The 15,015-nt window shown below is 40.7% G+C and overlaps 3 protein-coding genes across 3 annotated transcripts; 2 read left to right on the top strand and 1 right to left on the bottom strand.

The window, feature by feature from the left end:
- The first annotated feature begins 628 nt into the window (after window positions 1–628).
- On the top strand, window positions 629–1,048 carry LOC133737984 (uncharacterized). The gene has a single exon (XM_062165431.1). The coding sequence runs from the start codon at window positions 629–631 to the stop codon at window positions 1,046–1,048; it is 420 nt and encodes a 139-aa protein (XP_062021415.1).
- Window positions 1,049–2,590: 1,542 nt separating this feature from the next.
- On the bottom strand, window positions 2,591–5,450 carry LOC133736370 (cysteine proteinase mucunain-like). The gene is made up of 5 exons (XM_062163827.1): window positions 4,892–5,450; window positions 3,895–4,130; window positions 3,654–3,794; window positions 3,077–3,529; window positions 2,591–2,993 (listed from the first exon to the last, which is right to left on the bottom strand). The coding sequence occupies exons 1-5, from the start codon at window positions 5,376–5,378 to the stop codon at window positions 2,898–2,900; spliced, it is 1,413 nt and encodes a 470-aa protein (XP_062019811.1). The 5' UTR covers window positions 5,379–5,450; the 3' UTR covers window positions 2,591–2,897.
- A 4,437-nt stretch (window positions 5,451–9,887) lies between these two features.
- On the top strand, window positions 9,888–13,121 carry LOC133738514 (probable WRKY transcription factor 7). Its single transcript, XM_062166070.1, has 4 exons — window positions 9,888–10,044; window positions 11,199–12,170; window positions 12,272–12,397; window positions 12,650–13,121. Exons 2-4 carry the CDS (start codon window positions 11,485–11,487, stop codon window positions 12,810–12,812), a joined length of 975 nt encoding a protein of 324 aa, XP_062022054.1. The 5' UTR covers window positions 9,888–10,044; window positions 11,199–11,484; the 3' UTR covers window positions 12,813–13,121.
- The last annotated feature ends 1,894 nt before the right edge of the window (window positions 13,122–15,015 follow it).

Genomic DNA, 15,015 nt, shown 5'->3' with positions numbered 1-15,015 from the left:
AGAATCTTTATTTTAGTTTTATTGCTGGTAAACCTAGGTTACTTCCGACTGCGTCAAAGGGATTTGCCCTAGGACAACCTCATCAATCAAAAAAAAAAAAAAAAAAAAAAAGAGGGCGACTAACAATGAAACCCTAAAGCCCACGGATTAAAACAAAACAAATCCAAAAGAAACTAGAAAACCTAAAATAAAAAGAATGTAAAACTAGCCTAAAAATATGAAATCACGAATCGGATAATTAAGAGTTAAGACGATACATTTTGGCCTAAATCTGATAGGGCTCACTTAAGTGAGTCTTGAAGATCTCGTCGTTCCCATTCTGGAAAGGTATCATGCATCTCAAACGGACATTCTGGCCAAAAGTTAGTCAAATCTGATTCAAAATCAAAACCTGACTTTTTGTACGAGTAACTCGAAAGGTCCAAAACCAAATCTTCTTGAATATTCCAGCGGCTAATAATCTCATTACGCGTGAGTTACCTATTTTCCAATCACTCTTCTTGATTCTACGCCGCTTCTTTGCTTTTATGGTTTTCTGGCTAAACTGGGCACATTCTCGTCATACATCAATAAGGCACGGTGGCTTATTGGATCAGGTTCAAAGGTGTCTTTTTGGAAGGATAATTTCATGGGAAAGCCTTTGATTGATTTCTTTGGGGCTATTGATAATGGGGTGGATGGCCTTAATGAGTCTGTGGCTAGTTTCATTAATCATGGTTCCTGGGAGCTACCACAATTACTTCAAATTCACTATCCTGCATTGTGTGAGTTGATTAGTAAGGTTCCTATTGCTACTAATCCTACACTTGATGATACATTGATATGGTCACCATCTTCTTCAGGTGAGCTTACTGCTAAATTAGCATTTCAATTTTTACGCCAACCACTTCCTTCAATGGATTGGGGTAAATGCATTTGGTCGAAGTACATTACGCCTCGTATATCATTGTTGACATGGAAGGTGTTAAGGGGTAGGGTGCTTACTGATGATTTTTTGCTCGTTGGCTGGAGTCTCTTTGGCTTCTCGTTGTGGTCTTTGATCTCTTAATTTGGAATCTCTAGATCACAAAAAGTATCTTCTTCTGTTTTTAACAAATAAAGAAATTTATTGGATAAAAAGTATAGCACCTGGAGGGACATGAACAATTTTCAATTTTGTTGATTCACTTTCTTCTTGTATTTGTAATTTGTTTTCTTTTGCAGTTTTTTTCTAGAGGAGTTTGGTTTTACGTTCCCTCCTCATTCTTGTACTTTTTTCCTTTTCTTTTTCTTCAGAATATGATTTTTTTTTTTTTTTTAAATAAGGACCGGTGCGGCTGCCCTCAAGCCTTGATTAATGAAACCACATAATACATGGGGGGACATGGTGCCTAAACCCCAGATTACAATAAGCATCATGAGAACTTCCAGAAATAATAACAAGAGTCTCAACTAAAACAATGTATTCTAACAAGCACCAATTAGCGAAGAGTGCTCTATTGGCTACTCCATTCGCTTTACAAGTGTGGTGACATACCGGAAAGATAATTCTATTACGAAGAAGCATAATTGCAAATAGCACAGCTTTTCCACTATGTTGCCACCAGAATATAAATCCAGTGACACTTAGTTTCACTCTGCCACTAGGCGGCAACGACCATTTGACCAAGCAAAGAACTCGCTGCCTACCTAGAGCAGACACATTACTGCCACTAGAAGGGTGCGACCATTTGCCAGAGCAATGAACTCGCCGCCTACCTAGAGCAGACAAGGCACACAAAGTGCATAGACCGGGACCAAGCCCACTGCATCCTACCAAATATAGGTAGTAATAACTTATTAACTCAACAACTGCCAAGCAAACATAAAAATAACTATAAACTTTAATATTAAAAACAAACCCTAATGGACCAAGAGTAGTACCCCAGGCCCAGACTGGGTCCACATTCTGATTAAGGCCAGAAGGGTCCAAACATTCAACCCAGCCCAACATGAATGATGCACAGGCCGCCCCGCCATCACTGTCGCACCCCCAAGCCCATGTCGCCGACGCCGCCTTTGGACACCGACCGCCGTCGAACAGACGTCGCCGGCAAAGCACCAGCAGATCACATCCCTCACCACCTCTACCCTGATCGTCGAGAGCCCAGACCGGAGAACAAGCCCAGCACCGAAACTCTCAAAGCCACCCTCTGCTGAGCAATCCGAAACCAAACCACACTCGATCTTCACTGGATATACGACGAGATCCGAGTGGATCCAACCCCATACCAGCGATCCAGATCGGGTTCGATCTTCAGAATAAGATTCGATAAGGGATGATGGGGGATGCTCCAAATTATTCCTCTGTTAATTAAAAGAAAAAAAAATCAGTTTCATTAATCTAATTTGTTTTCTTGAGTGTTGTTTTCTTCATTGATAACTCTATGCATCTGATCCATTGATCAAGTCCAATGATCCACTGTATAGGTTCCCTGACAATCTTGTGTTCCGAATCTTATTATTTAGGAGTCAATACTTGTGTATCTCAATTTCATTGCTTGCTTTTCCAACTTTTTGGTAGCAAATTTGCAATTGATAGCTAAATGAAGAGCATCAATGACAAACAGGATTGGAATGAAGCACTTTTATAGAAAGCCAATAATGCCAAATTAATTTCTGAATATACAAAGCATATTGGTAGTTGACAACAATCTGTATGTCTTTTCTTTGAATTCAAATGCAACACATAAATAGACTTGTATATACAAATAGATCAGCATCTGACATAATCCATAACAGACCATCCACTTCTTGGAATCTAAACGGTGGATTTGAGGAGTAAGCTGTACGCTATGCAAAGAAGGAGAACATCAAGCAAGCTCTGAATTTTCTTCCTTCCTCGCTTTCGTTACCACTGTAGAAACCGAGTGTTTTGCTTAAGAACTGCTGTGCTTGGCACCACCTCCCAAAGTCCAGTGAGCTTTAGCCGGTGTGCGCTTCAATGCCTTCACACTCATTGGATTGCCCTTGCTCTGTTACAAGCACAAACACAATGTAAGCAAAACATGTAGATGAACAAGTAAAAACATTAGCAGTAAAATTTAGTTGATCTGACCAGCTGACAGGTTCCTGCATTGACATTGCAGACGGGGTAGTCTGATGGGCAGCAACTATAATGGTCATCACAGCAGGTGGCACCTTCAAGAGGACAGCATCCCCAAGCAAAGCAGTAGTTTGCATACTGATAGATACAGCAGCAGGTGTTGCTCTCGGGGCAGGAGAAGTAGTTGTCACAAACCTGAGGAGGTTTTATCGGAGATGGAGGAGATGGACCAGGGTTAGGGGGATTCTGTCCTACCTTGACGGGGTAAGAAGCCTCCATTGCAATTCCACATTTCCCGGTTGCGGTGTTACCCAGATTACGCTCCATTCTGATGTACCCTGCCTCTCCCCAGCTGGCACCCCATGAATTCCTCACAATCCAGTAATCAACGCCATGGTCTGTGCCGTATCCAACAACAGTAACACCATGGTCTAGTGCTGTCCCACACCGTCCAGTAAACACACCCTGAATAGTTGAATCAAAGAGAATGACAAGTTAGTTCAATCACAACTTGCAATTAGACTTATTTCACAAGATGCCCCAATAATAAGCAGAACAAAGATATTGTGATGTAAAGCAATATACTTACTGATGAATATAACTGGAATTCCCTGCCTCCTCCTTCAATAGCAACAGCAATTGGCTGATTGGCAACAGCCTTTTGCAACGCTTGCTCATCGTATGTGGGAACATCTTCATAAGAATCAATTGAAACCACCTTGGCATTTTTCTGCAAAAAGAAATACCAAAAGTGTGAGAAGATGGGTCCTTGTCACATAAAAATAGAATGAGCTCTCTGTTTTATTTGTGTTTTAAGAACAAATACTGACCCTGTAGGTGTCACATGTGGAATCATATCCTTTGTAAGGATAGTCATCTTCACTGTCAATGCCACCATTGTTAATGATGAACTCGAAGGCATAGTCCATGAGCCCTCCATTGCATCCTTCATTATAAGTTTTATCACAATCAACCAACTCCTGCTCAGATAGTGAGATAAGATCGCCAGTCACTATCTTATTGATTCCTTCCACAGCAGAGATTGTTGAGAATGCCCAGCAACTCCCTTCATTATATAATAAACATTGAACGGTTATTACTCAATCCAGTTGCATAAGTTAGACAACCAATTTTTAGGCATGAAAGCATCCAAGTAAAAATAATTTTTTCCCATCATGATAAGCATGCATTAGAAATTTACCACCTTCCATGTGATTTGACAGATCATATCACAACATAGAATTTATCTTTGAGTAATCGTAGAATGAATTTCCAATGTTCGAATCAAATTTTCCAAGTTACATCTAAAACTGTGCCTCATTAATTTTTCGTTTTAGGAGAAATTTCCGGTGTGGGCTCAATATGTTGGCCCACATAGTAAAAAAGCTGAATAGAGCTTATTTTCCGACAAAACCAGCCAAAGAAGAATCTTTGGCCTGATGAGGCAACAAGATTCTTCTGTCAGATTTTATTTAAACAAAAATATCTGGAGGATTTAGCAATTAAAATTTAGAAATTACATGACTCCTGGAAACTAAACTGCAAATCCTGCTTTGAGAGGTCATCGATAATTATCAGCTATCAACAGATTCAAGACTCTAATTTCACTAGTTGATTACAAGCTAAACCCTTTGATTAAGCAAACAAATGATCCGATTATCAAAGTCAACCAGCCCCAATCGCATACCTTTGCTCTATCACCAAGCAAACCAAAAGTCCAAAAGTACTAACAATTAAATATCATCGCTTATCAAAGCAAAAACTGATTAATAATAACAAATAGAAAATTAGCAAAAGAAACAAAATTTGACAGTGAAGGAAACTCACCACACTGGCCTTGGTCTTTGACAGGGTTGACGACGCCTTCCTTCCTCCAATCAACAGCGTCAGGCAACTGATCGCCGACACGTGGCGCGTACCGGTCGCTCTTTGTCTTGGAGAGCCTATTCAGAGCGCGGGGCTTGGTCCCTAGGTACGTTGACCGGTACTCCTCGTTGGACAGATCGGCGAACTTAGTCAGACCGAGCTTGTAGCTGAGGTTGAGAGCGTTGTGGTCGTCGATGAACCTGAGGTTGTCCTTGAAGATCTGGAAGCGCTTCTCCTTCTCTCCCAAGCCGTTGTAGGACTTGCCGTGCTTGGCCAACCACCCCTCGTACAGTGACATCACCTCCTCGTCGGTCCTCCAGCCGGCAGAGGAGGCGTGGCTGTTGTCGTAGGCGATGATCGACATGTCGGCGGCGGCGGAGGACAAGGCGAACATGGCGAGGAAGAGGATCGCCATGATCGGCGATGATGATGATCGGTACGGACCCATGGTTTCGAGGAGGAAGAGCGGTCTTGTTTGGGAGAGGAGAGGAGAGGAGTGAGAAATGAATGTGTAGGAGAAAGTGGGAGAGGTGGGGGTGTGCTTTATAAAGCCAAAAGGTGGAAATTGGAGGATAATTTTTTTTTTCTTTTTTTTTCTCGCAATTATTATTGAAATTTATTAAGTTTCCTTTTTCAATTAACAAGGGGTAAAAGGTAATTAACGAGGAAAAATGAGAAATTAAGGAGGTGGATGGGACGAATACCAATTCCTCTACCACTGAACTGAAGAGTGATGGGACCCATGTGGATGAGATATGATAGGCTGGAGAAGATTCAACGTCCAAAGCGAGCAGCCTATCGCTGTTGGCCAAAGAGAAATAACCAGTCGTATCTACGGCTGCCGTTGTCGTTTTCTTTAATTTTGACCGCGGGGGGGGGGTTAAAATTTTATCTCCGGTGACTTCCAGTTCCATCACGGGGTTCCGATGAGCCTGAAACTCTGTAAGGGTTGGGAGATTGCCACGTAGGTTTGGAGAGACTTTATTTAGGTTGCTTGCACCATTTAGTCACGTCGCTTATGATGTAAAAACAAATGTTTTTAACAGGGACTAATTGTTGTTTTTGTATTACAAAAAGGGAATTCTACTTACCAAAATCAACGACTAACTCAGCGCTATAATTTGGATGTTCTACGCAGGAAGCAGGACCAGTTTACTTTTAGCAATCCAGCTCAATAATAGAGCCAAGATTTTTTTATTTTATTTTATTTTATTTTTTGTTGGGTTACTTATTATTTATTGTGCTAAACTAAACTAACGGGGGCAATAATTTAGGTGCATGTAGAGTTGGAATCTTCATGTTCACACATGTAATGCATGCACATGATCTGGGCGGGATATCTAAATTATATTTATACTCTGACGAATTTGCCCAGTTCCAACCATCTAAATTACAGTCTACATCGATTATGAAATGGTAAATAAATATCATCCAAAAAGATTATTAATCACTATCACACACTAAAGTTATCATTATTTTTGGGCAACATTCATTCATTGGGAAAATACAAAAAGCCATTAGTTGCAATTGTGTGAGTTGCCTATGAAAGCACAAAACAATAAGATATTTTTTGTGGTCCAATCCAAAAATCCATCACGGCACGAGAATAGTTTAGGTTGGGCCGGTCCCACTTATAGATGAATTATGAATAATTGACGTTGTCGTGCATCTTATATTCTTATTTATCTCGTAACACAATTTATAATTTAGAGCTCTAGATGAGACGTGAAAAATGAAGAACATTTAATTCAAAAATTCCAAGTGATGCAAATTGATTCTACGTTTTAAAAGCTAGTAGCCTAACAGAACAAAAACCACGATACTTTCAATTATTAAAGATAAAAAAACTGACTCTTTGAAAATTAGGGATGGGTTGTGAACTTGATTTTAAGTGTATTTGTGGAAACTCAATTTCCATTTTCAATAATATCACACTATCAGCCCTCTGTGCACTAATGGAGTATGGAGTTTGGTTATTAGGCTTGATTGACAAAATGCACGAGTTGGCGACTGAATCATTATTTCCTCTCTACAGGTGACTTTTAGGATTGCTAAAAGAAAATTGAGTCATTAGTTGGACTAGTTTTATTATTTTTGAAGAAAACGTTTCTTTTTTTTTTGGGGGGTACACACTCAACTGACTCAAGTAAAAAAGTAGTTGAGATTTTCGAAATTGAACGGGCTAGTGGCCCATGTGAAGTGTGCAAGTGGCATGGTTATAGAAAAGGTAGGAAGTGGGCCCATAGTCCATACTGTAGAACTTAGCAGATCCAAAACAGTGGGAGGCGCGAAAAACCCCATTCATTCCCTCTCTCCAACAAAGCACACAAGAGTCCAATTTCATTGCTCTGATCCAGCTCAATCGCTGCCCACAGCCATATCGCAGATCATCCTACTGAGTCTTACTGCTCGATCACGAAGTATTGAACTGGATAAATGGAAGTATCTCTTAAGTAGCAATGCCCTTTGAAGATTCTGGTTCCTGAGCTGAGAGAGTGGGCAGTTTCTGTCTCTACTCTGACGCTCTAAGCTTGTACATGACTGTACTTTGTACAGTTATATACATAGTTCCATGGATAGTAGGGAAAAAGTCTTCAATAAATTGAGTCATGTCATACGACATGTCCGTTCTATCAAATATATACGTAAAACAACTTGCACATCAAAAACTGAATTTTTTTTTTATTTTTTATTTTTGGAAAACTTATACGACATGTCCGTTCTATCAAATATATACATGCTGATTTCCTATTAAAAGATCAGACAAAAATATTAGTCCGACTGCCTGATTAGAGTGTCTCTCGATAATTGGATAGTGATTAGTGAATCACATGTAGTTGGGTCAAATGAGAGATTGAGCTACTTAAATCCAAATAAAAGTCTTGGTTGGCTAGTTCCCCCCCCCCCCCCCCCCCCTCCCCCCTCCTCTGAGAGTGTTTAATAGAGACAAGCCGACAAGCATGGCCCGTGGCCCGCTCTATTAAAAAAAAAAATCACCTAATATATGTTGAATCATTTGCACTGACGGTGTATAGAAATAATTCTCGTTACTTCTCTCCCACAAAGGGGAGTTGGAGGTGATGGTGCTGTATTTGTATGCACATATAGGAAGAGAGAGAGTACTTTCTTTTAAAAAAAAAAGTAGAAAAGCGTGGGAAAGAGAATGCGCTTGCATGCTCGTGACGAGAAACAGTGAGATTTCCTCCTGTCCGGCGGCGAGCCCTTTCGCCGTCGTCGGACGGGCCTTTGTCGTCCCCTGTGGGACTGATGTGGTGCTGGGCTCCTTGATCGACATTCTCAGCCGGTGTGGGGAGATGGCGGCGATGGTTTTGTAAGGTGAGGAAGGAGGAGAACACGGTGGCTGTCGGGTTGTGGTTTGCCCCTTGCTGGCCTGGGCGGAGGTGTGGTGTACTGTCGCGAGGTCGGAGGATGGTTGGTTGGATGGCGGCGTGGCTTGATTCAGATTGGCGGCGGGGTTCGATCAGATATGGGTTTTACCCGATCTGGAGGGATCGTGGTGGTGTGATCTGGTTTGGATAGACTGGATCCAATCTGGTGTGGATCCGATCTGGAAGGGTCAGGCGCGATTTGGTTTCGCTCTGGAAGGGTGGTGCGGTCAGGCGTGATGGTGGAGCGTGTACGGTGGGAATCCGACGAGTATGGCTGGAAGGTGGTCTGTCGGCGGTGGTTGGGATGGGGTTGGGCCAGGCCAGGCTGGCAGTTGGTGGGCTTCCTCTTCCTTAGATTGTTGCTTGGGCTTGGGCTCCCTTCTTGGGCCCGACTTGGGCTAGTTATGTTATTTATGTTTGTCATTTTATTTATGCTTGTTTACTGTTTATAATAAGTCACTGCCATAGGTCTGTGTGGGTGTGCACTCATAGTGCCTTATTTGTCCTAGAGAGGTGGCGAGTCATTATCAAATGGACGCAACTTCCTAGTGGCAAAATGAAACTAAGTGTCGCCAGAGGTTGTTCTGGTCGACAGCATAGTAGGAAAGCTGGTTTTATTGTTTTATGGCTTTGTATGAGCTTTGACTTTTCGATATGTCACTTTTGTAAAGCAAATGGTGTTGCCCAGATATCTGGTATGTCAACCCTTGCTAGTTGGTGCATGTTTGAATATATAGGATTAGTGAGAGCTATTGTTATTATTCAGGAAGTTCTCATGTGTTACTAATTGTTCGGGATTTAGGCTTTACGTCCCCCCCTTTGTGTTCAGTAGTTTCATTAATGAAGGCTTGAGGGCAGCCGCACCGGCCCTTCTTTTCAAAAAAATAAAAAATGAAGAGAGAGAGTTGGATTGGGCCTTGACCTAAACACGGGTTTCAACATCTTATCCTACACTTGCCCTTTTTGTTAGACGCTGTTCTATAAGTTTATGGGCCTCCTTCCTTTGATCTCGGGCCTCCTTCCATTTTCCTCGCCCAAAAATATTTCAGCTGCATAATCCAAACAATGATTGTGAATCCCAGTCAAATCAAATACGAAAACCGTACCAATCAAACTCCAAGACAGTCCAAGTCATTTGTGTTAAATCTTCAAATATACAAAAACAAAATCTTTAATCATCTATAATTAAGCTAATTTATTAGGAAAAGCGTGTCATGCAATTTTAGTAGAGGTCTGGGAAAATGTTGAGAAAGTGTAAAATTTATTATCGCATTTTTGTTTCTCCAATTAATTTGATATAATGTACTTGAGGAAGTTGAAGACGAAGCTTCACTGAAACAATGAGTATAGCTCTCAAATTTGACCTCGTTGTAGATTTCATGGAAATTTCTCTTAACTTGAAAAAATCATTTCGAGATCTCATACCTATTTAGGACAAAAGGTAGTCACCTTGACAGATGCTTTCCATTTCAATCCACCGCGTAGAGTATTCACTCAATTTCTTATAAAGATTTTCCTGCTCTATGCTTGCCCATGTTCTCCTCTCATTATCCTTTCTTCTACTCCATGCAAATGCAATTCAGTTCACTTTGGAGTTCTTAGAAGAAGAAAATTCAGTTAATTTTGGAGAAAAAATTTCTGACTCTTCAGTATATTCAAGCAGGCTCGGTGATTCGTTCAAAAACGAAAACAATAACGATAGCCATACTTAACTCTACAATACAGGTGACTTCATTTTTGTTCTTATTGTTTTTTTTTTTTTTTTTTGACGAAAAGTTCTTATTGTTTTTTTCTTAATTGGAAAATAGAATGCTATTGTTCTTCAATTTTTCTTTCTCGTGATCTAGTTGTTGTGGAATGAAATTCAGAATCTTATTTTGTTCAAACTGATCGATTGGGTGGTGGTTTGATGTATGATATCTTATTTTGAACGACTCCTTGGATTCTATACGTGTATGATTACTTGCGGTAGTTGCATTACTATGCCAGTTTCTATGTGTGAATGATGTCAAATAATATAAAGTTCATGTCCTAAAGTTTTCGATCGATGAGAATAATACTGAGTTGTATAAGATTATAGAAAGCAGTCTTCGAGGTCATGGTTGCTTTGAGTAGCAACTTGGTGCTTAATTGTATAGGTTCTGACGACTAAAGAATGGCCAAAGTAAAACCATAATGAAAGAGATTATAGTGGAGCATTCCTTGGCTACGCTATCTATAAGTTAAAGCTTTGATCCTAGTTGACTTGTCTGATATCATGCTTTAATAGATAGGTATAGAGATGTCCTGATTTTGTTCATTTTTATCTATATGAAAATGAATATGAATTATGATTCTAAAACTTATTTTAAGCTTAGGTTTTGAATGTCGCTAACTCGTTTTATCGGTGAAGCCTCTTGTATTGTTGTCCTCTTTATATTTAGTAGTTCTTGTTGTCCTCTTCATATTTGATAGTTCTTATAATATATTTTATTATGATTTATTGAGTTTTAAATCCCTGTTTTATTAAGAAGTAACAAAACACATCGACGTGGTTGAAAGTATGTATGATATGCTCAAGTTCTCAACTATTGTTGACATCAAGTAACAAAGATTTCAAACTAATCAAGCGGGTATTGACGATGGAGCAATTCTCATGTGAGTGGGGATATAGGGTTTTGACGTAGGTGGTGTTCTAGCGTGAGTGTCTGGTTAAAGACGAACTCCTCCTGTCCCACATCGTCTTCTTTTTCTCTTTTCTGTTTTTCCGTTCGGCCAAAACCTAACCCCACCACCTCACTCAATGACTTTTGCATTAAAAGCTGTAAAAGGTCAACTCTCTCCACCTCTCTGTCTCCAATTAAACCCTTTTTTCCCTTTCTCACTCTCTCTCTGTGCAGGTCAGCCATCCAACGGCTAATCGATCTTCTCCCTTTTGACCTCATCCCCACTCATTTATTTCACGGTCTCCGAGCAGTTCAATGTTCCCAGCCGGATTCCGCCACGTGTACACACCTCACTGGCTCCTCAGTTTGACCGCGCGCAGACGAAAAGAACAGAACAGTTATGCGCCATGGCAAAATTTGACTCGAGTCCCCAAGCCTGCTCTCCTTTTCTTCTCCACCAAGACTTATAAATAAATCTCTATCTTTCTCTCTAGCTTTGTACTACTTGTCGTTCCTCTCCATGGCTGTGGAGCTCATGATGGGTCTGGTTGACAGCTTTGCAGCCAAAATGGAAGAGAATGACGTCAAGGAAGCAGCCTCGGCTGGGATCCAGAGCGTTGAGAAGTTCATAAGCTTGATGTCGTCTTCTTCTTCAACCCCTGAAAGTGCTGCCATAGAATACAAAGCTGTTGCGGACATGGCGGTGAATAAGTTCAGAAAGGTCATTTCATTGTTGGATAGAGGAAGAACCGGTCACGCTCGTTTTCGAAGAGGTCCTGTGACTACTACCAGTCCACAATCGCCACTAGTTTTGACCAAAGAAACGGAGCAGCAGTCTTCATTTCAGTGTCAAGAGGAGGCTCTAAATATGAAGACAGAGCAATCCCAATCCTCATCTGCTTTCAAGGTTTATTGTCCCAAACCGGTTCTGCGTTTACCGCCTCTGCCAAAGACTAGTACTAGTTTCAATTTCTCGGCTTCGCCGGCGGTTTCAGGTTCGAATTCGTTTATGTCTGGGGACGGCGAGATTACTACTCTGCAACACTCGATGTCGTCCGGGTTTCAATTGACGCACATGTCAGTGTCTTCTGCTGGTAAGCCTCCTCTTCCTTCTTCGTCGTTAAAGAGGAAGTCTCATTCTGTGGATGATGCGGCGGCTCTCAGGTGTGGCTCGTCCTCTTCAAGATGCCACTGTTCCAAGAAAAGGTTTGTCGATCTTTTCGTCACCATCTCTGTATTTTCTTGATGTGGGATTTGATTGAAATTTTGAAATGGTGGTTTTAACTTGAATTTTGTGGATTGAACAGGAAATCAAGAGTTAAGAGAGTGACGAGAATCCCTGCTATTAGTACGAAAATGGCTGATATCCCAGCTGATGAGTATTCATGGAGAAAGTACGGCCAAAAACCAATCAAGGGTTCCCCTCATCCAAGGTACCATTTTGCATTTTGGTTCATTCTGATCCATTAAGTTGCACAAAACTTCCCTTATCTAATACCGAATAAGGAATCAATCGAGTAGTGTAGTTTCAATACTTCCGAACACTATGTATCCGTTATTATTATTTTGCGACTCTGTTTACTCGTTCATTCAAAAATCTTGTTCTTGTGATAATTGAGTGTTGTTAATCCGATCAAGGGATTGAGTTTGCTGAATGTGTGGTTTGGTTTGTGTGACAATTTTAGAGGGTACTACAAGTGCAGTAGCCAGAGAGGGTGCCCTGCACGAAAACACGTAGAGCGAGCTGTAGATGATCCGAGCATGCTGATAGTGACGTACGAAGGCGATCACAATCACTCCCAAGCTGTCACGGAGGCCATGGCAGCCATTGTCCTCGAATCGTCGTAGTCAACTCATCCAGCGGCCAAAACGGCGCCAACTACGATTCTTCGTCTTTATTAAAGTTTGGGCAAAAATAGTCAACTCTCACAGTCTCCAAGAGGATTAGTGGGTTCATATTTTTATTTTCCTTATGGGTTTATTCTTATTCTTTTGATGATCTAGAGCCTTGTTTAGAGATGGAAAAAAATGATATAGGATTAGGAATAGAGAAGATGATGGATTTGGTGCAAGGTCAATGAATCAATGCTAACTAATGGCTTTTTGTTTATTAATATGTTTATGCTCCTATACTCGTTTAATATAGGAGTTTGCTGACTCTGCGCACTTTTACTTGCTTGTTAGTTGTTCCAATTCCCACTTCACTTTTAATTCATTGCTAGATCTATTGAAAATAGTGAAGAGTCTTATGTGGATCAAGGTCCACCTGCACTAAACTGAAATTCCGCGAGTGAGTACCACGCACCGTCACTTAACCGCGGCTGATCTCTCTCTCTCTCTCTCATCGTTCTCTCTAACCTATAATTCCCAAACTACCCATCGACATTCATAATCTGAAACCCTCTGCAAATCTCCTTCATTTCGAGTCTATATAGAAATCGGCCTCGTCACGAAGGCCTTCAATCGAAGAAAGAAATGGCTTCTCATACTCGCGGCTCTCGGGCGTCGGGTTACTGTGCTTATAGGATTTACAATTTTCTGTCTTTGGTCCAGAAGCGGAAGAGGTTCGTGAAGGTCGTCGGAGCCCTAATTTCTATGGCTGAGATGGTGTCTGATTCGGTCATGACGGGGCGACGAGATGAAGAAAAAGATGAAACGGAGATCGGCCACAAATAGGACCCACGACCTCTTTCACTTGCCATATAACCGCGCGTGAACAACATGCGCCGAGATTGACCGTGGTCCACCTGCATCAAGGTCCGTATTAGAATTTTCATGAAAATAGTGAGGTTGACAATTTGAGGACTTAGTCTAGTAATGGTTAATGTGTGTGGATGAGGAAAGGAGTTTTATAACATTGGTTTTGTCAATTATACCTTAAACTACGGATTCTATTCCTTGGCCAATAAGCATGGATTAGTGTACTCTGTTTTTAACCAGGTCGCGTTCATGAATTCTCTATCTGTCACAATTATATGTAACCATTATAATTCTCTATCTTGACATTGTTGATGTTATTAGGACTTTTGTGAGTCTATGTACCCACTTAAACTAGTAATTTTGTATGGCAATGTCAATGCGGTCGTTTTCGGGTGTTTTTTCGAGTTGATAGGTTGTCAATGTCAATGTCAATGTTGATAGGTTGTCTTAATGTGTATCATTCCTCCATTTTCGGGTTTTGATAGAGGTGGTTTTAGGGCAATACGTCTTTCGTGCCGGTTTGGATCGTGTTAACCGGCTGTCATCCCATTTGAGATAGCATTTCATTTTTTTAGCCCTGCTCATGTTGGACATTGAAACAAATCCATTTTGGTTTACTTTTGGTCAAAAAATTGTGCTAGCTGGGCCAGTAGAAGCTAAAATTACCAGGCTAACTGAAAACACATCAAACACTTTGACCCAACTCATCATGGAAATCCAGTGGGAATATCCCTATGCTTAGTTGCTTGCTAATAAACCCAGAGCTGGTCAAACCCCTATTCTTGTTTCCTTACTACTTAGTTACTTTTTTTTTTTTTTTCAGTGATGAACGATCATTTATAGTAAATGAACCAAACAAATGAGCTCCATTTCCTTGTCACTGCCTCTCTTCCTGGTAACAAGAGGAAAACAAGAAGGTAATGCTGATTATGGGTGGTTTCTTTACTATTTAAAAAAATAAAAAATAAAAGATTAAGTGATATTAGTTCATTTCTGACAATTAATTCAGGAGTTTATTTACCAGTTGCATACACACTTATCTGTAACCATTATAATTCTCTATCTTGACATTGTTGATGTTATTAGGACTTTTGTGAGTCTATGTACCCACTTAAACTAGTAATTTTGTATGGCAATGTCAATGCGGTCGTTTTCGGGTGTTTTTTCGAGTTGATAGGTTGTCAATGTCAATGTTGATAGGTTGTCTTAATGTGTATCATTCCTCCATTTTCGGGTTTTGATAGAGGTGGTTTTAGGGCAATAAGTCTTCCGTGCCGATTTGGATCATGTTAACCGACTGTCATCCCATTTGAGATAACATTTCGTTTTTTTAGCCCTGCTCATGTTGGAC

Source organism: Rosa rugosa, chromosome 3 (genome assembly GCF_958449725.1).
Source record: "Rosa rugosa chromosome 3, drRosRugo1.1, whole genome shotgun sequence".
Taxonomy (NCBI): domain Eukaryota; kingdom Viridiplantae; phylum Streptophyta; class Magnoliopsida; order Rosales; family Rosaceae; genus Rosa; species Rosa rugosa.
The sequence above is the reverse complement of the archived record's forward strand: the minus strand, read 5'-3'. Positions and strand labels throughout refer to the sequence as shown.

What these genes read in the sequence shown, in the direction of transcription:
- LOC133736370 (XM_062163827.1), bottom strand. Translation starts at nt 5,378, where the DNA reads ATGGGTCCGTACCGATCATCATCATCGCCGATCATGGCGATCCTCTTC. An exon ending in CCACATGTGACACCTACAGG is followed by an intron (nt 3,795 to 3,894) that starts GTCAGTATTTGT and finishes TTCTTTTTGCAG; the next exon opens with AAAAATGCCAAGGTGGTTTC. An exon ending in AATTCCAGTTATATTCATCA is followed by an intron (nt 3,530 to 3,653) that starts GTAAGTATATTG and finishes TCAACTATTCAG; the next exon opens with GGTGTGTTTACTGGACGGTG.
- LOC133737984 (XM_062165431.1), top strand. Translation starts at nt 629, where the DNA reads ATGGGAAAGCCTTTGATTGATTTCTTTGGGGCTATTGATAATGGGGTG.
- LOC133738514 (XM_062166070.1), top strand. Translation starts at nt 11,485, where the DNA reads ATGGCTGTGGAGCTCATGATGGGTCTGGTTGACAGCTTTGCAGCCAAA. An exon ending in TGCCACTGTTCCAAGAAAAG is followed by an intron (nt 12,171 to 12,271) that starts GTTTGTCGATCT and finishes TGGATTGAACAG; the next exon opens with GAAATCAAGAGTTAAGAGAG. An exon ending in AAGGGTTCCCCTCATCCAAG is followed by an intron (nt 12,398 to 12,649) that starts GTACCATTTTGC and finishes TGACAATTTTAG; the next exon opens with AGGGTACTACAAGTGCAGTA.